This window comes from Trichomycterus rosablanca, chromosome 9, assembly GCF_030014385.1.
Source record: "Trichomycterus rosablanca isolate fTriRos1 chromosome 9, fTriRos1.hap1, whole genome shotgun sequence".
Lineage (NCBI taxonomy): Eukaryota > Metazoa > Chordata > Actinopteri > Siluriformes > Trichomycteridae > Trichomycterus > Trichomycterus rosablanca.
Window position 1 is genome coordinate 32,106,807 of NC_085996.1, and position 22,805 is coordinate 32,129,611.

Sequence of the window (22,805 nt, forward strand, 5' to 3'; positions counted from 1 at the left end):
GTTTAGTATTCCTGTGTAGTTCTTTAATACGATAAGCGCTTTAGACAAAGTACAAATAATAATAGAGGAAAATACAGCTAAACGAATACGAATAAATTTTTTGTCATTGTACAAGTACAACAAAATTTAATTTTCATAGGGGGGGGCCAGACTGAGACCATTGCTCACACAGGGGTGGCACAGAAACTGATACCTTTTTTTATGTGGTCACTCACTCATTTACCTATACAGGCAGTAATGCCATGTAGAATTACATCACGAAGACCCACATAATAAGCTTTTTTTCTCTTTATTTTCCTTGACAAGTGAAAAACCAAAATATAGCAACCTTTGCAATACTTTATCAACCTTTGCAATACTTTATCATTTGGCTGCCAACTTGTGTGTAATAATGACACTCAATTGAACCCCAGAACATGCTAGCGTAAATGCATGGAAAACAAATTTAAATTTTCTTTCAACAATATGATACAGACTGACCAACACTAGTAAGCCAAATCAGCACGAAGATTAATTTATGGTGGCCTTGGCCACCACTGGCTACCCCCTGGCTCCGCCCCTGTATACACAGGCATAAAATATGTGCAAATCAAAAATAAGAGGTAGCTAAACAGTTAAAGTATTGGACTAGTAATCTTAGGGTTGCAGGTTTAAGCCTCACTATTGCCAAGTGGCCACTGTTGAGGCCCTGAGCAAGGCCCTTAACCCCCAATTGCTTGAATTGTATAATTGTAAGCTGTTTTGGATAAAAGCGTCTGCTACATGCCGCAAATGTAAATATAAATCCAGGTAGTGGAAGGCTCCCGGCTTCCATATAAGGTGTCAATTGCATTAGTAGCGACCGTGTAGCAACTTCGAATACTGTTAAAGTGAACGATGTGCAATAGTGCACTAGATGTGCAAAACATACATATACAGTATATGTGTATGCTTAACGGCTATTTCACACAAATGCATTTTCGTGTCACGGTGCACTTTGACGTTTTACTGCACCTATCAAACCAAACGCTGAGAAAAGCGTCAATTTGTAAGGGTAAGCAAAGCGCAATATGAACTCATGCAGGTGAAAAGAAGTGAAATGCTGTCGGGTTGTTGGATAGGACTACACCGGGAACTGGGGAAATAGGGGGAAATGCAAGAAATGTTCTTAATATCATTTGGACAGTTTACAACATGCGAATACAACATATTCTCTGCCTTTACCATTGCAAAACTGGTCTTTAGCTATAAGCAGAGCCCGGATAGCTCAGTCGGTAGAGCATCAGACTTTTAATCTGAGGGTCCAGGGTTCAAGTCCCTGTTCGGGCGGTGAGTTTCTTGTTGACTTTGTTAGCAGTATTGTCATTAACAAACTAAGGTTTGAAAAGCTTGTAGCTCACTAAGCACAAAACAATGTGATAAATGGCTTTTTCTACGGAGATAGGAAGCACACTGTATCGTCAATAGAGGGCAGTTTGAGACAATGCAGTATACTAATGTGGGATAAAATGCATGTACTAATGTGGGACAAAATCCTTCATAGCAGTGGTGTCCAAACTTTTTTCTAGGAGGGCCAGATTTGATAATGTGAAAGTGCCCGGGGGCCAACAGAACCTGATGACATTATTTTAAACAATAAAATAAGCATATCATTATGCTGTTATTTAATAATTTTATTTTCACACAGCAAACAACAACCAAATGTAAGCATTCAGATAAACAAATCTGAACACAAGCTACCTGAATTTCTAAATTAACTTTAAAACTTTCAGAAATATACAAAATATACAAAAATGAAGCTTAACGTGGATTTATGTACTAAAAAAACGACACGAACTCTGAGTTTCTCTAAATTATTACTGGGCATAAGTGCTCTCCACCACTCAAATTCTTAGGTCGTTGTTTTGGTACAATACGTCACGTTAAATTTTATACCCGTTAATTGTTGTTTCTCCAACCTGTGTCGCTTTTATCACGTCATATCAATGAGTACGTCTCATTCGCGTTTTTGCTGCTTCTCATGAATGCGTATTTACAGTGTTGGTGTCACCAATTGGTGAAAAGGGAAATTTACATCTTGAATAAATATACATTATTACTTTTGTTTGATTGTGCTGGCGGGCCACAAGTAATGCAATTTAAGACAGAAGACATGGCCCGCGGGCCGGACTTTGGACATGCCTGCTTTATAGTATGAATTCAAAGCCAAAGGCCTGCGTGAACTTTTAAAGCTTTAAAAATGTCTTAAAAACAAGTGGCCTATAGCAACATTGATAATCACATAAGTAACACGTTTCTGTCTTTACCATTGCAAAACTGAGGTCTTCTACATTACACAGAGCCCGAATAGCTCAGTCGGTAGAGCATCAGACTTTTAATCTGAGGGTCCAGGGTTCAAGTCCCTGTTCGGGCGGTGAGTTTCTTATTAAGTTTGTGAGCAGTATTGTCATTAACAAACTAAGGTTGTAGTTTCTGTATGTTGTGCGATATTTATGACTAAAATAGTAAGCCTATTTGACCGTGCGCAATAAAATCAAGCAATATTTTTTATGGAAAGGAAGTAAGAACACTGTATCGTCAATAGAGGGCAGTCTGAGACAATACAGTGCATGTACAGCTTAGTGGTGAGTTTTACATTTTATTAACCACCTTTATATTTTAAACTACATTGTGTATATGTATCATCTTGTTTTGAATTCAAACTTTTAGGAAGCGCCCCAAAACTATGCAAACTATAAGCATATAAAACAGTCTAAACTATAGTCTAAAGTATCTAAAGTAAAACATCCAGAATTATAATGATTCCTTGACACTTTAGTTTTTAAACCTTTATTGGAGAATTAAAAAACATTACATAATATTATAAACATTATAAATTGGAATATATATATATGTGGTGATTTCTCTAAGACTGCAAGGGAAGCTCAGCTTCCCCTAAAATGTCCAAAATTAAATGGTCAAATATGTACAGTTGTGTTAACATTTCATTGACTACAAATGCGTTAGAACACGTTCATCTCGAAGACGAGTTCGTTAATTATCACAAATGACTCGATTTTCTTAACTTAACTCATACGTTCCCGTAGCGTCAATGCATTTGCCCGCAGAAGCTGAGCGTCTATTCACTTCTATCGGACTGCGTTAAGGTTTTTTTTTTAATGCTCCGAAACTCGCCGGTCATTGGATAAATGCCTCGATTTTGTCCCGCCCCCGGACGCTGAGCGTCTCTGGGGGTGAATGGAGCTGTGGGCGGGCGGGTGTGGACGCTGAGCTTCTGCAAGATGATTGGAGGATCAGTGGAAAGGCTGAATCCCGTTTTGATTGACAGCTCGTTTGAGCGCTACACCATCACTTCTCAGACTCAAACTCAAAAGAAGCTTTATTGGCATGACAAATAGGGACATTCGTATTGCCAAAGCAATACACTTCATTAGTCACTTAATCACTAGGAGCTTCAGTCCCATCGCGGATTTTGCGAGTGAAGTCGAAAGACAAACTGCAACCCATTTCAGGCCATTTTCTTGTAAAAGGAACAGAGGGCAGAATTTATGTGTAAATAAATTGACATATTTTATGATGTAAGCCGACAATGAGCTTCCCCTCTTTGAAAGACCAGCAGCCGCCACTGATATATATATATATATATATATATATACAGTATATATACTGTATATATATATATATATATATATATATATATATATATATATAGAGAGAGAGAGAGAGAGAGAGAGAGAGAGAGAGAGAGAGAGACATCCAGTTCTAGAAAAAAGGTTAAAACATTAAAAGTCCCAATAAAATGTTATTTCCAAGATACATTTGTAGTTCCTACATACTAAAATACTAATATGACTACTCTCAGTTTCTCTCACCATAGATCTGAGACAGGACTGCTCTCTCTCCTCTTCATCTTGAAACTGTGATGGTGAGAGCTTCTGTCCTTCTCTGATTTCCAACAAAATGAACATTAGGACAGTAAGTCTGCATGCTACATTTCTAAATATTGTGGATTACTGACCATGTTGTATTTATTTCTTTTTTAATGTTGAATATGTGGTTCTATCTTAATTGGTACATACCAATTCTTTACTTAAATAATTGTTCTGATGAAGAAAGTTGCCTTTTTATACCTTGTAGCTATTTGGTATTCATTATTTAGGGTATTTTTGTAAATAAATACATGCTAAATATATATACTGTATATATATATATATATATATATATATATATATATATACACAGTGCCTTGCAAAAGTATTCAGCCCCCTTGAACTTTTCAACCTTTTGCCACATTTCAGGCTTCAAACATAACGATATGAAATTGTAATTTTTTGTGAAGAATCAACAACAAGTGGGACACAATCGTGAAGTAGAACGAAATTTATTGGATATTTTAAACTTTTTTTAAAAATAAAAAACTAAAAAGTGGGGCGTGCAATATTATTCAGCCCCTTTACTTTCAGTGCAGCAAACTCACTCCAGAAGTTCAGTGAGGATCTCTGAATGATCCAATGTTGACCTAAATGACTGATGGTGATAAATAGAATCCACCTGTGTGTAATCAAGTCTCCGTATAAATGCACCTGCTCTGTGACAGTCTCAGAGTTCTGTTTAAAGCGCAGAGAGCATCATGAAGACCAAGGAACACACCAGGCAGGTCCGAGATACTGTTGTGGAGAAGTTTAAAGCCGGATTTGGATACAAAAAGATTTCCCAAGCTTTAAACATCTCAAGGAGCACTGTGCAAGCGATCATATTGAAATGGAAGGAGTATCAGACCACTGCAAATCTACCAAGACCCGGCCGTCCCTCTAAACTTTCAGCTCAAACAAGGAGAAGACTGATCAGAGATGCAGCCAAGAGGCCCATGATCACTCTGAATGAACTGCAGAGATCTACAGCTGAGGTGGGAGACTCTGTCCATAGGACACAATCAGTCGTACACTGCACAAATCTGGCCTTTATGGAAGAGTGGCAAGAAGAAAGCCATTTCTCAAAGATATCTATAAAAAGTCACCTGGGAGACACACCAAACATGTGGAAGAAGGTGCTCTGGTCAGATGAAACCAAAATCGAACTTTTTGGCCACAATGCAAAACGTTATGTTTGGCGTAAAAGCAACACAGCTCATCACCCTGAACACACCATCCCCACTGTCAAACATGGTGGTGGCAGCATCATGGTTTGGGCCTGCTTTTCTTCAGCAGGGACAGGGAAGATGGTTAAAATTGATGGGAAGATGGATGGAGCCAAATACAGGACCATTCTGGAAGAAAACCTGTTGCAGTCTGCAAAAGACCTGAGACTGGGACGGAGATTTATCTTCCAACAAGACAATGATCCAAAACATAAAGCAAAATCTACAATGGAATGGTTCACAAATAAACGTATCCAGGTGTTAGAATGGCCAAGTCAAAGTCCAGACCTGAATCCCATCGAGAATCTGTGGAAAGAGCTGAAAACTGCTGTTCACAAACGCTCTCCATCCAACCTCACTGAGCTCGAGCTGTTTTGCAAGGAAGAATGGGCAAAAATTTCTGTCTCTCGATGTGCAAAACTGATAGAGACATACCCCAAGCGACTTGCAGCTGTAATCGCAGCAAAAGGTGGCGCTAGAAAGTATTAACGCAAGGGGGCTGAATAATATTGCACGCCCCACTTTTCAGTTTTTTATTTCTAAAAAAAGTTTAAAATATCCAATAAATTTCGTTCCACTTCACGATTGTGTCCCACTTGTTGTTGATTCTTCACAAAAAATTACAATTTCATATCGTTATGTTTGAAGCCTGAAATGTGGCAAAAGGTTGAAAAGTTCAAGGGGGCTGAATACTTTTGCAAGGCACTGTATATACTGTATATATATATATATACAGTGTATCACAAAAGTGAGTACACCCCTCACATTTCTGCAAATATTTTATTATATCTTTTCATGGGACAACACTACAGAAATAAAACTTGGATATAACTTAAAGTAGTCAGTGTACAACTTGTATAGCAGTGTAGATTTACTGTCTTCTGAAAATAACTCAACACACAGCCATTAATGTCTAAATGGCTGGCAACATAAGTGAGTACACCCCACAGTGAACATGTCCAAATTGTGCCCAAAGTGTCAATATTTTGTGTGACCACCATTATTATCCAGCACTGCCTTAACCCTCCTGGGCATGGAATTCACCAGAGCTGCACAGGTTGCTACTGGAATCCTCTTCCACTCCTCCATGATGACATCACGGAGCTGGTGGATGTTAGACACCTTGAACTCCTCCACCTTCCACTTGAGGATGCGCCACAGGTGCTCAATTGGGTTTAGTCCATCACCTTTACCTTCAGCTTCCTCAGCAAGGCAGTTGTCATCTTGGAGGTTGTGTTTGGGGTCGTTATCCTGTTGGAAAACTGCCATGAGGCCCAGTTTTCGAAGGGAGGGGATCATGCTCTGTTTCAGAATGTCACAGTACATGTTGGAATTCATGTTTCCCTCAATGAACTGCAGCTCCCCAGTGCCAGCAACACTCATGCAGCCCAAGACCATGATGCTACCACCACCATGCTTGACTGTAGGCAAGATACAGTTGTCTTGGTACTCCTCACCAGGGCGCCGCCACACATGCTGGACACCATCTGAGCCAAACAAGTTTATCTTGGTCTCGTCAGACCACAGGGCATTCCAGTAATCCATGTTCTTGGACTGCTTGTCTTCAGCAAACTGTTTGCGGGCTTTCTTGTGCGTCAGCTTCCTTCTGGGATGACGACCATGCAGACCGAGTTGATGCAGTGTGCGGCGTATGGTCTGAGCACTGACAGGCTGACCTCCCACGTCTTCAACCTCTGCAGCAATGCTGGCAGCACTCGTGTCTATTTTTTAAAGCCAACCTCTGGATATGATGCCGAACACGTGGACTCAACTTCTTTGGTCGACCCTGGCGAAGCCTGTTCCGAGTGGAACCTGTCCTGGAAAACCGCTGTATGACCTTGGCCACCATGCTGTAGCTCAGTTTCAGGGTGTTAGCAATCTTCTTATAGCCCAGGCCATCTTTGTGGAGAGCAACAATTCTATTTCTCACATCCTCAGAGAGTTCTTTGCCATGAGGTGCCATGTTGAATATCCAGTGGCCAGTATGAGAGAATTGTACCCAAAACACCAAATTTAACAGCCCTGCTCCCCATTTACACCTGGGACCTTGACACATGACACCAGGGAGGGACAACGACACATTTGGGCACAATTTGGACATGTTCACTGTGGGGTGTACTCACTTATGTTGCCAGCTATTTAGACATTAATGGCTGTGTGTTGAGTTATTTTCAGAAGACAGTAAATCTACACTGCTATACAAGCTGTACACTGACTACTCTAAGTTATATCCAAGTTTCATGTCTATAGTGTTGTCCCATGAAAAGATATAATGAAATATTTGCAGAAAAGGTAGGGGTGTACTCACTTTTGTGATACACTGTAACAAATAAAGAGATTCTGTATTTTAGTGCTGCTTTCTTGCTTAATAATACAGTAGTATGTGTACTACTAAACTTGTTTTTGTCATATACACAAAAACAAAAAATAGAAAAGCTGGGTGATCTATGAACATACCTTGGTGATTTTGCTCCCATCGAAGTCAAACCTCTTTAAAGCGATGGTGAGCACATTTGCACTGCTGTGGATTGTTGCAGTTTTTAAAGCCTGAACCATTTCCATACATCTACAAAGAAAACAGAATTCACAAGTAAGCCAAAAACAAAAGGCAGTAAAGTAAATCCATTCCTGACTTTTCTTTATAGATAAAGATCCTCTAAAGATGAAGAATACAAATAATAAATAAGGAACAAATTATAGTGCACACTGTTATCTAACGGCCGATATTCATGTGATAACATAAGGGGAGATTTGTGTTGTGTGACTTTTGCTGCACTTGTAATCCAGTTGTTCAGGCTTTACAAAACCTTCAAGAGCTCTAGTAAGGGTTGTGGCGCTCTGAAAAACGTGTGGCATCCTGTCCAGGATGCATTTCTGCCCTGTGTCCAGTGCCACCTGGTGGCACCGACACACCATGACAGTAACCAGAATATTGTGTCTTTTTTTGGCCTTTTTACTCTTACATGCAGTTTTATATTAATTCCTAATAAAACAGAGCAAACAAAGAATTATAATAACTAATGTCATATAGAAAACCAAACTGAAGAGGCAATGTCTATTTGTGCTCTGTTAGAAAAAAGTAATGTTTTCTTTTTTAAACACACGTAAGTACACAGTAATTGCATTATTGTTTTAATAATTTGCTGCTATAGTAGAATTTTAAAAAGATTTGCAAAACACTACATAACTGCAGGTAAGTCTGAATAAATAAAGTAATTCATACATTTATCAAATACTACTGTAATAACTTTTGTAACTCCAATTAAAATTGGGACAATAGGAAGGAACATTTTCTACATTTCTATAGGTTTAATTTTTAATGCATATTTTCTTTCATTTTGACCTTTTTGGGAAAATAAATCTGTTTTCAAAACTAATGTTCCTAGTCTGTCCATATTTAATTTATGACAATTAGCTATGGTGAAAAAAAAGTATGCAGAATAAAGTTCTTAATTTCGGTGTCTGGTTTTGGTTTTTTCTGGTGCTCATTGCTGTATTTAACATTATTTTCTGCATCCTTCATGTATGAAATGTGGAGCAATCTAATGCACATCTGGTGGTGAGAGATCGATCTGCTGCAAATAAAACTATTCCAATGTACAAGTCTTGAAATCTTTATCTGTAGGATTATCCTCATGAGTCCCAGACATATTTAGCAGCAGCCATACCAAAAAAGAAGTACTAATGTGGGACAAAATCCTTTATAGTATGAATTCAAAGCCAAAGGCCTGAGTGACTTTTATTTTGAAGTCTTTAAAAAGGTCTTGAGGGTTTGGGAAATTGCTGAAAACAATTAAATCATTAAATAACTACAGGTTTCATTGTATATTGATCAGTTTCTAAGGCAACAGGGAAAGAAAAAGTTTCATGTTTTATTTTGTGCCATTGTGGAGTGCTGACCTATCTTTTATTTAATTCAAAAGGAAACACAAGACATTTTCAATGTGCAGGTCACAATTTATTTACTGAATAAATCTGGACAAAAACACCAAAATCAATTACATTACAATCAGAGCATCTGAGGCAGATATCCCACCATGCATGCCCCCCCCTTCAAAGAAAAAAACAACAAAAAAGTCCTTCGGTCAGCACAGGCTAAAGTGGGCAGTTCATTCTACCAAGTTACATATCAAAACAATAAACCTAATGCTCACAGAAGCAACTTAAAACTCTTTAGCATTTAAAAATGCAAGAATTTTACTTCAGGAAACAAAAGGGGGAAAGCAGCTTCCCCACCCCCCTGCTAGGCTAAAGCATTCAAAAGGGTACATGCCATTGACGAGAGATCACAATTTCAAGTAACATTGATATACAACAAAACATTTCCACATGTACCTATTCAGAACATTTCACAGAACCTAGGCAGGCAGTAAAAAAGTAACACGAGGTACTAGAGACAATGGTGTTACATTAACATTGTTTAACTGGAGTGGAGTCCTAAAAGAAAAAAAGGAGAGACATTATCGGCATAGGTAGTGTGGGGCACAAATACTGGCACTCAAGTTAGATGGTTTCTTCTAAACCTTGGGACAGACTTTAATGCCAACTGTCCTGTGTCAAACATATTGCCTAGAATATCAGTGAAATGGAAAGGAAACAATATCCTGCACTCATTTTAAATATAATAGTTACTTTAAATTAAAAGCTCTTTCACTTCAGCAGAAGCAAGAAATGAAAATTAAATAGATGCTAGTCCAGAGATGGAATGGACCTTTTATTGTAGCGCCTCTCGGCAAGAGCAGAAAGAAGCAGCAAAGAAACAATTAAATGAATAGCTTATGCAACAAGTAAAGCAGAGTTAAAGGAGAGGTTAAGCGATTTTCAATCAGACACTTGGCATCAATTCCAGAATCTAACAATAAACTATATACTCAGAGAAAAAAGGTCCCTGAAATTTTCTAGTCTCTTAACAGGAGAAAAAACTAAATACTCCAATCAGTACCAATCAGCACAAGAAGGTATATTTGCTTTGGCATTCTGGCAGTCTATACAGCTTTCATTAAAAAGGTAGATAAGATAAACGTTGCCAAGCCAAATCAGTTCCCTTCTACCCATTATGCAGACCAGTACCAGTCTCAGTCTGTTTATTTCAGTCCTCCTACCTGCATTATTAATCAGTGACTGAATTATTTTATTGAAAGGTTTTGTTTTTCATTTAAATTGGCAGTTCTAGGATGAGCCAATTAAAATAAATATTCTGTTTTAAAGTGTCCAGCCAGCTGTTATTGATTTGTGCAAATAGGAAGCAGCCAGTAAAGCACATAGAAGATTGAGGGAGAAAAAAGGGACTTTTTCCACTCGTTATGCAGACAGACATGATGGCCAATATCAGAGGTTCAATGACTAATGAAAAACTGGGCAAAATAATGTTGCTAACACAGACAGCACGAGCCAGAAGAACCAGGATTTTGGCAGTTGCTGTTTAAAATGTTTAGCTTTAGGTCAGAACAGCCATAGTTTTTTTACGTCTGAAAAATCACTGATTCACATTTTATGTAATCCAGTCTTACAGAAGTAACAAAACAGCAAGTTAAGGAAATAAACAAGGGTGCATGGCAGGGCTGCAGAGGTGGTAAAGAAGAGTTACAAACTGGCAAATACATGTTATAGTATATGCCTTTAAGGCTATGAAAGAGCAGAATTGTAAGTAACCTACTTTAAAACAAAGAATAAATACAGATGCATCCAACAAAATGATTTTTACGTTTAATATGCGGAGACGTCTTCTTTGATGAATCAGAAAAGGAGTGGTTGCAGTTTGCTTGTTGGTTTTGTTCTCCGTGGCTGAGGTCTCCTGTGCCATTGTGTTTTTCTAGCTTAATATGACTTCAACACCCCATGAGCACCACTTAAAATAAAAAAAGAACTCAATAGTTGTAAGTCCTGCTACATTACTGAACATTGACATAAAGTTCTTTCTGAAGGTGTTCCACACCATCAAGCCAGACCTTTGCCGTTTTCTCCATGGAATGGGAAATGAAGATAGACACCTTTGCATGAGTTCTGTAATCTATAACACGTGGCAATATGTCTTTTAAGTTTGTGCTGCTCAGCTGAAGAACTGCTCCAGCTCGTCCTCCATGTTGGCCTCTGGCACCGTTTGGTCCACCTCACGCTCTCCCCTGACGTGGACAATCCCAGTCTGGCCGGTGGCTGCCAGGAACCAAGGATGCTCCAGGATCTCGCGCGAGGTCAGACGCTCGGCAGGTTCACGTCGCAGGATGCTGCGGATCAGGCAGCGTGCCTTGGGAGTCAACGTCTCTGGGATGCTGAAGTGCCCTCGTCTGATCTTGCTAAAAAGCGAGCCGGGCTCCACATCGTGAAAAGGGTAACGGCCGATGAGGATGGTGTACAGCATGACGCCCAGACTCCACACGTCTGCTGCCTTTCCAGAGTAGCTGCTGCTGGAGTTGAGGATCTCTGGGCTTACGTACGCTGGACAGCCGTGTTTGTCTGACAGAGAGTCATCGGTTCCTTTCAGGATGTAAGTGTCTTCTAAACTCTCCAATTTAACAAGACTTCTGTGTGGCAAAAAAATAAAAATAGTATTAAAATCCATTTTCTATGTCAACATACCAAGAAAATACAACAGAATTTTTGCAATTTAATTAAAAGCTTAAGCTTACTATTGTTATAACCAAGATTCCTCTTTATAATAACAGCACAATATATTGCATTTTAGATTAAAAATTACATTTTAAATGCCTTGTCTAGGGGTATTCCTGCTTTACTCCCAGAATTCGAGGTACTGAACCTTCCAGGACTGAACTTGATGCGGTTAGTGAAAATAAATGAAAAAGGACATGCAATTTCAAGACTTCACCAGCAGATGTCACCATATAACTTATATAATTATTTTCAGCCTTAGACTACAAGACACCCTAGGAGACCTGCAAGGCTAAATCTCTAAACTAACACAGCATGACAGTAAAAAAAAAAAAAACTTAAGACAAAAGCTATACAAACAACTTCTTTGATTCAAATAACAAAAAAGAATCCTAGTTTTAAGTGCATCTGTGACTGGTAAAAACTTTAGAAATCAAAGAGCAAGTGTAAATATGCAAGTATTAATAAGGCATGGTTGATTGCAGTGCTGAGCGAAATTAGATGATGAAATAACTTGGGGTTTATTAATTCAACATGATTTCCAAAAGTTTAATCCAGTTCCACAGATATCCAGCCTAATTATCATGCTGTGCAGGCTGTAATCAAACAGTAAGGGTGTGATCTAATTAGTGCCAAATAAAACCAGAAGTGCAAAACTCATATAAGTGCAACATACTCAAAGTTAAGCAATAACTTTGTCTGAATACAATGCCCTTGTCTTGTTTAGTGGCCCAACAGAAGCAGCTTGGCAGTGGTGGGGAACCAGCAAGCTTCTGATCACTAGTCTGGTACCCTAACCACTAAGGGTAGTAGTGCACATGTACTAAAGCACTGCTTAAAACGTTCAGATAGAAAAGCACAGCATCCTGGGTTAATGCTTCATATTCATCCTTCATGTTGTTAAAATTATGGAGTCATACTATTGATATTCTAGTCATTGCACGTATTATATGTGAGTCCATATAGGAAGAAACTGCTATTAAACTTTTTTATGGCTATAATTATAACCCCAGTGTACTCTTACTAATAAATAACGTGCATGTAAAACTGAATAAAAATAACAGGCATGATTTACTGGTCCATAATTCTTTCCTCCTGGCATTGTGACTTTTAATGTTCAAACATTAATCTGTGTCATACTTTGAACAGATAAGTATGGCATGCATTCACCAACCTGACCTTATAACCTGTTTCTGTGCAGCAGAGGAGAACTCCACTACATCAGCAGAGCTGCCCGCTGAAAATAACCCTCAAATTACATGCAGTGTACATGACTCACACCTTCACTGCAGAGTGGAAAAACCACATACATGCACACGCCGAGTCTGAAAAGGATGTCGATTAACACCAGGCTAAAACAGACCAGGCCACAAAAAGATAAACTATTTTAATGGTTTCTGGATTGCACGTAAAGGGATGGGCAGATTACCCAGACTAATTTGACCTAGATTAAACACTTTACAAGACAAGGGTCAGAACTAAACGTAATGCACTGAGAAATTAGTGGGCATGTTAACCATTTGTACTATTCATATACCTGTTTAATTTAGTTATGCTTCTGCTCCAAAATGGCACATTAAGGTGCCAAACTTAAAGTTAGCTGGTAATCATACAGTAAAAGTATTTGTTAGTTTGTTTATTAGGATTTTAACGTCATGTTTTACACTTTGGTTACATTCATGACAGGAACGGTAGTTACTCATTACACAAGGTTTATTAGTTCACACAGGGTTATATCAAACACAGTCATGGACAATTTAGTATCTCAAATTTACCACACTTGCATGTCTTTGGACTGTGGGAGAAAACCGGAGCACCCGGAGTAAACCCACGCAGACACAGAAAGAACATGCAAAGTAAAAGTAAAAGCAAGAGAAAGGGATTGTCTTGTGCAGCAGCCTTTAAGGAGTGTCATTTATGTTCCAGCATATTCTTGGATTGCTTTTCATTTAGACAAACGCCCTGCTGTTATAGGATGACTGCTTTTTCTTTCCGACTTTAAAAAGGGACCACTGCGAAATATATTTTAATGGGTGCAGTTAAGTGTATGAGCAACTAGCATGAGTTTGTGGGCACAGAGAGATAATTAGCTCTATTCAGTCACAACCCTTCGTGGCTTTTAAGAAATCAGTTAGCCACAAAGTTAAATGCTGTTATCCAACATGTTTTCATAAAATTCACAAACTGATCTGTTTTCATCATTCTGTCACAGAAAAATCTCAAGATAGTCATGACATTTAATCAAGTGTATGTGAACTATTGATCTTAATTGTACATTGATAATAGTACGTCAATAGTCACAAGTGCCCTGTAACATAACTAGGTCAGTAAGCCAGCAAAGCTCGCTGGTTGTACTCTCAACATGAGGATCAAATTCTGTCTGCCTCTCTGTGCCCATTCCCATCCGGGTGCAAATGTGGTGTTTTATTTCAGGCCAAGGTAGAAGCTCCCACTTTGTCAAGATCTACCACGGCAGTCTGCCATCAATCATTAAAGAGGTAGCATCCAGGGCTACAGTGCGAGTGAACAGTAAGGTCACTGAGATTGCATTTAGAACTGCGGCCAAAATCGCTACCTTTCTGAGTGCTGAGCCACAGAAATACCAGCCGAGATGACTCATTTAGCAAGTGTGCCAACATGGTTTAGCTTAAATGGCAAGACCACCCAAAGTCATAAAACACGCTGCTATGACATCAGCCTAATTTTAGAGGCAAGGCACATGGCAAGGCTATATTTTACATTTAAATCTGCCCTGCTGGAGCATGTTAACGTGGCCCAAATGCCTAATTCATTATTCCTTCAGAGCAAGGCTCTACTGATGCCCATGTAAATCATTGAAATTACCTATTTAGTTCTGCTTTAATTGCTCATTAAATGTAATTTAATGTTCATTTAAATTTTTATGTAAATGTTTAAACATTATATTTAATCAGACTTGTACACACATAGTACAAGAACTTAAATGCCTATAATGTAAGTCATACCAAATCAGCCCTGAAGCAGTAAAGCAGTTTGGAATTATTATACTTCCTCCACTATACTTTAAAGTTTTTTTTAACTGTTTATCACAGTTATAAAATAACTGTGGGAACAGGACCATAGTGGTAGTGGAAGGCAGGGTGAGCTCAAGCATGTGTTATACACAATGTAGTATTTTTGATAGATACTTTATATATGTAATATACATATAAAATCTTTTCAGACACCTATACGGTCATGGCCAAAAAACATCATGTATGGTATTTAAATCACGTTTATTTGTGTGTGTGTGTGTGTATACACACACACACACACATTAAGTTTAGGGTGTAAAATATTAAGTTCTGTGTAAAATAATTTCATATTAAACATCCCCCCCCACCCCACCCCATATATATATATATATATATATATATATATATATATATATACAGTGTATCACAAAAGTGAGTACACCCCTCACATTTCTGCAGATATTTAAGTATATCTTTTCATGGGACAACACTGACAAAATGACACTTTGACACAATGAAAAGTAGTCTGTGTGCAGCTTATATAACAGTGTAAATTTATTCTTCCCTCAAAATAACTCAATATACAGCCATTAATGTCTAAACCACCGGCAACAAAAGTGAGTACACCCCTAAGAGACTACACCCCTAAATGTCCAAATTGAGCACTGCTTGTCATTTTCCCTCCAAAATGTCATGTGATTTGTTAGTGTTACTAGGTCTCAGGTGTGCATAGGGAGCAGGTGTGTTCAATTTAGTAGTACAGCTCTCACACTCTCTCATACTGGTCACTGAAAGTTCCAACATGGCACCTCATGGCAAAGAACTCTCTGAGGATCTTAAAAGACGAATTGTTGCGCTACATGAAGATGGCCAAGGCTACAAGAAGATTGCCAACACCCTGAAACTGAGCTGCAGCACAGTGGCCAAGATCATCCAGCGTTTTAAAAGAGCAGGGTCCACTCAGAACAGACCTCGCGTTGGTCATCCAAAGAAGCTGAGTGCACGTGCTCAGCGTCACATCCGACTGCTGTCTTTGAAAGATAGGCGCAGGAGTGCTGTCAGCATTGCTGCAGAGATTGAAAAGGTGGGGGGTCAGCCTGTCAGTGCTCAGACCATACGCCGCACACTACATCAAATTGGTCTGCATGGCTGTCACCCCAGAAGGAAGCCTCTTCTGAAGTCTCTACACAAGAAAGCCCGCAAACAGTTTGCTGAAGACATGTCAACAAAGGACATGGATTACTGGAACCATGTCCTATGGTCTGATGAGACCAAGATTAATTTGTTTGGTTCAGATGGTCTCAAGCATGTGTGGCGGCAATCAGGTGAGGAGTACAAAAATAAGTGTGTCATGCCTACAGTCAAGCATGGTGGTGGGAATGCCATGGTCTGGGGCTGCATGGGTGCAGCAGGTGTTGGGGAGTTACATTTCATTGAGGAACACATGAACTCCAATATGTACTGTGAAATACTGAAGCAGAGCATGATCCCCTCCCTCCGGAAACTGGGTCGCAGGGCAGTGTTCCAGCATGATAATGACCCCAAACACGCCTCTAAGACGACCACTGCTTTATTGAAGAGGCTGAGGGTAAAGGTGATGGACTGGCCAAGCATGTCTCCAGACCTAAACCCAATAGAACATCTTTGGGGCATCCTCAAGCGGAAGGTGGAGGAGCGCAAAGTCTCGAATATCCGCCAGCTCCGTGATGTCGTCATGGAGGAGTGGAAAAGCATTCCAGTGGCAATCTGTGAAGCTCTGGCAAACTCCATGCCCAGGAGAGTTAAGGCAGTTCTGGGAAATAATGGTGGCCACACAAAATATTGACACTTCAGGAACTTTCACTAAGGGGTGTACTCACTTTTGTTGCCGGTGGTTTTGACATTAATGGCTGTATATTGAGTTATTTTGAGGGAAGAATAAATTTACACTGTTATATAAGCTGCACACAGACTACTTTTCATTGTGTCAAAGTGTCATTTTGTCAGTGTTGTCCCATGAAAAGATATACTTAAATATCTGCAGAAATGTGAGGGGTGTACTCACTTTTGTGATACACTGTATATATATATATATATATATATATATATATATATTTATATATGGGGTAGGGTGGGGGGGGGGATGTTTAATATGAAATTATTTTACACAGAACTTAATATTTTACACCCTAAACTTAATATTTGATAGGACAACCTTTGAAAAACGGTAACTGAAAACGTTTCTATGCCTCTGTACTAGAATTTTGGACCATTCTTCTTTTGCCAACTGCTCTAGGTCTCTCAGATTTAAAGGTTTTGAGATATCTCCACAGGTGTTTCATCTAGATCTAGAGTTATTGTTGGCCACATTTCTGGGTGCTTTTTGAAGTATGGTTTAAAATCCACGACCTAGAGAGACCCAGCTTTCTCACACTAGGCCCTACCTTGCGCTCTGTAGTCTTCAGATTTAACAATGCCATGTAAAATGTTTTGCTTTAACAAAAAACTCTATTTTGGGCTCTTCTGTCCAAAGAATGTTCTCCCAAATGGATTGTGGATTCCTCAGGTAAGTTCTGGTAAACTCCAGTCTGGCTTTTTAAGCAGTGGGGTTCTCTTTGGTTCTCTACTATAGCATAACATTTCATTCAGTTAAAAATGAACAGTGTGAGCTGACATTGTCGTACTCTGGGTCTGCAGGTCAACTTGAATTTGTTTGGAGGTTGACTGAGGTTCTTTATCCACAATTCAAGTAATCCTTTGTTGAAGTCAATAAAAAATTTTTTTTTCATGTCCAGAGAGATCAGTCATAGTACCATGGGCTGTAAACTTCTTAATGAGAGTGCTTTTTGTGGCACAGCGGTAAAACACACTAACGCAGCAGAGCTGACATTTTGAACCTGTCGGTTAGAAACTCAGCTCTGTAATCTGGCAGACTGGGCGCCTACATTAACAACGATTGGCTGTTGTTCAAGGGCAGAGTGCTGGAAGGGACCTCATAACTGATGCAACTACGAACTCTGCTGGCTGGTTAATGGCGCCTGCACAGAGTCGAGGGATAATTAGGATCAGGGTGTGTCTCTCCGTACACAAAGCTGATCCACACATGAACTCACCTCATGCAAATGAAAAGATGCAGTCGGCTAATGCACACGTGTAGGAGAGGGCGTGTGTAAGTCACGGCTCTCCTCAACCAGGGTGGAGATAAACATCAGTAGAGAGGAAGCATAATGCAATAGTTTGATTGGATACAACTAGATTGGGAGAAAAATTTGTAAAAAAAATAATACATTTGTTCATTGTCCTTTGTGAAGCTGATTCCTATGGTTGTTGATTGAGCACCCCTGCAAAATATATTTACCACTACATGCGTTTCATGCACTTTAGTTCAATTTCATCTAGCAAGTTAGAAAGTCATAATAACACTTTTTACCTTTCCTCATTCTTAAAGACGAACTTTCTTAGCTTGAGGTCTCGGAGCACCAGGCCGTTGTCATGGCAGTGTGCCACAGCCGATACTATCTGATAGAAAAGTCTGGCAGCCTCCTCTTCTCGCAGCTTTTTGCAAGTGCGGACGAAAGTGTGCATGTCGCTATGGCTCCTCTCGAAGAACACATATGCCTTTGTGTCCCCGAGAAGGATCTCCACTATTTGGTTGATGTTCTGGTGGGCTCCCAAAACAAAGTAGGCAGCTAAGGACTCCTGATACTGGCTGATATCGAACACCTGCAAACAGAGTAGGAAACATTGTGGAGCTAATTACACACAGTCATTGATTCCAAGACAATTGCATAGTGGAAAAAGATTGTTTTCTTAGAGGTTCTGGCACTCCAGGATTATTGAGCTTATAGATTTAGTTTTTTTTTTTTTTTACCACCTCAATTAAGCCTCCACTTTGGAAGACAATAGATAGTTTACACTGACACTGCAACCCACACGACATCAGGAGGCAAGGCATACACCTCTGCAGCAAATTTAAGACTCCAAAACAGACACTGATCTTTGATGTTGCTTAGTAACAGGCACATAAAAGGGAGGTTGGGTAAATATAGCATGACCGTGGCGAACAGTGGAAGCCTAAACCTTAACAAGGTGTGAGCAGAGTCATCTGGATTATTGCCTTACTTTATCCACACAATGCACATACACACCTACATACACACACCTACATACACACACATCCCACTACATGAAGTTTTACCTTGGCATGTTACATAAAAAATGAGGTGTTTTATGCCTAAAGCAGCTACAGTATGGGCATTTACATTCCACCTGTCTGCAATGTAGTCCTATTAAATGGGGTTCATTAGAGATTGCACATGCTCACAATGCACAGTTAGACAGTTGGTTGTAACTGCTGGGTTTGTCCACTGCATGGGGTTTCTTAATCCTTTGTAAATCTCAAAAAATATCAGAAGGGCACTTACTGAAAACATTCTGAAATGCACTAAAAGAGCCAACAGTCATTTCAAGCACCATTTCCGACCTATCTACTGCAAAAATTACTAATTTAATATCTAATCTCTATGGCGACTTTGTGTGGCCTTCCAGGTATAGACCAGTGGTACACATTACTTAATCATGGGTGCCAAAAATAAGGTTTTAGGGTGCATCAGAAATTTACAATAAATTATACCACATTAAAACTTACAAACTCAACTTAATTTAGTGGTAGTATGCATTCTAAGCTGCATTCTACCATACATACACATACATTATAGTAATTTACTGTTTATGGTATTGTACCTTGTAGTATCCCGTATACCTTTATTTGCAAATACATCAATGAGCCTCAAATACATCAATGCCTATTTTAAAACAATTGTGCATGTCATGGTCAGAGATATATCAGATGTTGGTAGTTAATCGTAGTACACATGTTAAATTTAGAAAATATGGGCAGCATGAAGTTCTAAGTGACTTTGATGAAAGCCAGATGGTGAGGACCAGATGACCGGGTTTAAACAGCAAGGAGTGCTCACAGACAGCCATGGTGAGTACTTACTGACAGTGGCCTGCAGAAGGACAAACCAGTCTTGAAAACTGGAGGACAACAATGGCTAATGCATTTGGTAAAGGCCAACAGATAGGCTACTGTGCTCGAATTGCAAATAACTTTATCGTGAGGTGAATGAATCATAACTCGGTGCATCAAACTCGTCTATGTACAGGGATGCACAGGTGCATCCCAACCTGCTGCACTGTACAGTGTGCAAAGCTAGTAGGTTAGTGTGCCTTGTAGTCTCTCCAAACTGTACTACTGTACTAAACAGTATGTCAATCTAGCACAATGCTTCACATTCTTTTAAATAAAACACGACGATACTACCAAAATAAATACTCCCCCAAATGAAAATGTACACTACCATACTTAATAGTATGTCAAAAATATGTAGCATGCTTCACAATATAACCATACTTTTTAAAAACAACAACAAGGCTACTAAGGCCCTGTGTTCTCCATGTCTGTGAGGGTTACCTCCAGCCTTAGCCAAAATTTGCAAAACGTGAATTGGCCTCTATATACTTGCCCTAGATGTAAGTGACAATGTGAGTATGTGTTGTCCTGCAATAAACTGGTACACTATTCAGGGTATTTAACATGACCCTGACCAGAAAAAGAACCAATAGTATTCTATGCATTAAAATAGTATATAGATTAATTAATACATTATTTGTGTGAATGTATGAACAGGCTTACACAAGCCTCTCTGATGACTGAGTAAACCACCATGGTAACTCCAGGGTTTGCCCACTGGATGGTGTTTCTCACTCTGTTATCAATGCTGTAAGAATATCTCATTTGCAAAGACACAAAGGCAGCATTTAATAGCAAACCTTTACTAAAGAACTAAAGTACAATAGAGAGGCTCAGAAGACAAATCATATTTCTTCAAGCACAATTACCATTTAGGCCTTCCTATTGACCCTAGGTGACCTGGTTACCCTTTTATAGACAATTAAACATGTGAAGATTGACCAGTAGTGCTTGGTGCTGGCAGTCAAAAGAAAGACACCCATAATTATACTATGACAAGCTACTATATTTAACCTTGGTTTTAGTGGTGCAGGCAGTACTACCTCAGTAGTTCTACCCAACATTAGTGGTAGTGCAGGTCCTAAGCTACACGCTACACTATTTCACTAATACCTGTAGTGTTTTTAAATAAATCCTACTTTAGCACTAACAGTTCTTAACTTAATTCAGCACACTAATATGGGTCAATGTGGAACAACATAAAGCCCAAATGAAACTCAGGTAGGTATATGCATCCTAATACATTGTACATCTTTGCAGATTTAGTGGTCATGTGTGTTAAGCATACTGACACTTTAGGGGTTCTGAATTGAGGGGTACTAGCTGCAGGCCTTTCTGTTACAGAATTCCACATGGAACTTTAAGGTTTTCCCAAGTGGGAACCCTTGAAAGTGCTCACTGTAGCTGTGTGTGTATGAAGCACAGTGTTCTAGTACCCTGTTAGATGCCCATATATGAAATGAAATACTGCAACAATATTGTATCAATTTGCATACTATATTCTCAAAATAATCTCAAAAAATCTAACACCCTGTGGAATCCATACCACGAAAGAACATGCTGTTCTGAGTGCAAAGAGGGTTCTGCCCAGCATTAGTATGATGTTCCTGAATACTGTTTAGTGGTGTATTTTATATCAAGACAAAACACTGCCTAAAATTGACCCAACTTAGTAATACCATGCATACTGAATATTCCAAAAAAGAATAGATAATTTACAGTTCTAGTTTTACTTGGACAATCCTTCAAAGGAGAAGGTTCTTTGAACACCAAGAGTCTGTCACTGAAACTACTGCAATGCAATTTTTCTGACAGTGCAGTATGCACTACAAGCATTGCAGGCTGCACACTTCTGTACTAAACAGAGTATGCTAGAGCAGTAAGGACGCGTCCTGGCTGTAAGATTGAGGGCTCTTACCTTGCACACCAGCTCTTCTCCGCTGTGTAAGTGCACGGCCCGGAACACACGGTCTCCCTCCAGCGGCTCAAGTAAGAGGTAATTCCCAATGCAGGACACCCGGTGAGTGGAGTCCGGACTCTCCGGAGGACTTGGCAAACCTAGATTGGGGCTAAAACTCTGATTCGGTTCTGCAGTCCTCTGTTGTAGACAAGACAGGTCGTCCAATTCGTGCGCTTTGTGCCTCGCTCTCCCATACCGTGCGATGCTGATGGGCTTGGAGCGCTGTATGCTCATGAGTGGTGGAGAGGGTTTGTTCAGGCTGGGAGACTCGAGGGTCTGGAGTCGACTTAAATCGGATTGAATTCAATGTTTTAGGATACACCAAGATCAGGCTGCACGTATTGACAAGTGTGCAATCGATTATCAGATACAATGTCGCTGCAATAAGGTTGCAAATTGCAATAATACGGAGAAAAGTTACCCTGTTATTTGCAATCAGTTTCTGAAATGGAACGACTTGGTGATTGAGCTGCCCCCTTTTTAGACAGGTAGGCAAGTGCAAAAAAACGCTAATATAAATGCGGCCGGATTTCCCAGTGCAAAAGAGAGCAGATCAAAGTGCTGGCTGGCAGAAATGCATCGGTGGTGTCGGTTTTCCTGAGACGCGGCTCCGTTTCCATTCAGCGGCCTCTATTCATTCAGATCTGCTTGCCATCTGCCAAAAAAAGCAAACCATCCGGATCGCAAGCCTCTTTGTGTGTTTCTGTTTGTTCCCCCGCGGGTCGATGTCGTTCCTTTATGGTGACTTCTTATCCCTTTTTATTCCGGAGTCTCCTGCAGTAATGGTCGCAATGTTGTCAATGGTTCAGGTGCTGGAATTAAAAAAAAGAAAGGGACGGCCGACTTTCCCAGGCCTATCCCTTATTTCAGCATGGCATCATGTCCCACGGTGTGCTGACTACTTACGTGGCCGAGAATACCAGTCCATTCAGTGCGAGGTCAGCCCCACATACACACTCTCACTCTCTCTCTCTCACACACACACACACACACACATCTACACACAAAGAGTGAGTGTGTGTTACACAGGACAAGCTGACTGAATGCTCTCGGCTTGCTCTACACGCACAGGCTGTTTCCGACCCGCCCCCCTTACGTCATTCCCAGGAATACAGC

At 39.7% G+C, this 22,805-nt stretch overlaps 1 protein-coding gene and 2 non-coding genes across 3 annotated transcripts; 2 read left to right on the forward strand and 1 right to left on the reverse strand.

Annotated features, from left to right (window-relative positions):
- The first annotated feature begins 1,235 nt into the window (after nt 1-1,235).
- Nucleotides 1,236-1,308, forward strand: trnak-uuu (transfer RNA lysine (anticodon UUU)). Its single transcript has one exon. It is a non-coding gene; the product is annotated as a tRNA-Lys (tRNA).
- Nucleotides 1,309-2,319: 1,011 nt separating this feature from the next.
- Nucleotides 2,320-2,392, forward strand: trnak-uuu (transfer RNA lysine (anticodon UUU)). The gene has a single exon. It is a non-coding gene; the product is annotated as a tRNA-Lys (tRNA).
- Nucleotides 2,393-9,052: 6,660 nt separating this feature from the next.
- Nucleotides 9,053-22,056, reverse strand: trib2 (tribbles pseudokinase 2). Its single transcript, XM_063001369.1, has 3 exons — nt 21,648-22,056; nt 18,125-18,417; nt 9,053-11,637 (listed from the first exon to the last, which is right to left on the reverse strand). The coding sequence occupies exons 1-3, from the start codon at nt 21,921-21,923 to the stop codon at nt 11,166-11,168; spliced, it is 1,041 nt and encodes a 346-aa protein (XP_062857439.1). The 5' UTR covers nt 21,924-22,056; the 3' UTR covers nt 9,053-11,165.
- Nucleotides 22,057-22,805: the final 749 nt, after the last annotated feature.

What these genes read in the sequence shown, in the direction of transcription:
- trib2 (XM_063001369.1), bottom strand. Translation starts at nt 21,923, where the DNA reads ATGAGCATACAGCGCTCCAAGCCCATCAGCATCGCACGGTATGGGAGA. An exon ending in GAGAAGAGCTGGTGTGCAAG is followed by an intron (nt 18,418 to 21,647) that starts GTAAGAGCCCTC and finishes CTCTGTTTGCAG; the next exon opens with GTGTTCGATATCAGCCAGTA. An exon ending in GTCTTTAAGAATGAGGAAAG is followed by an intron (nt 11,638 to 18,124) that starts GTAAAAAGTGTT and finishes TTTGCCACACAG; the next exon opens with AAGTCTTGTTAAATTGGAGA.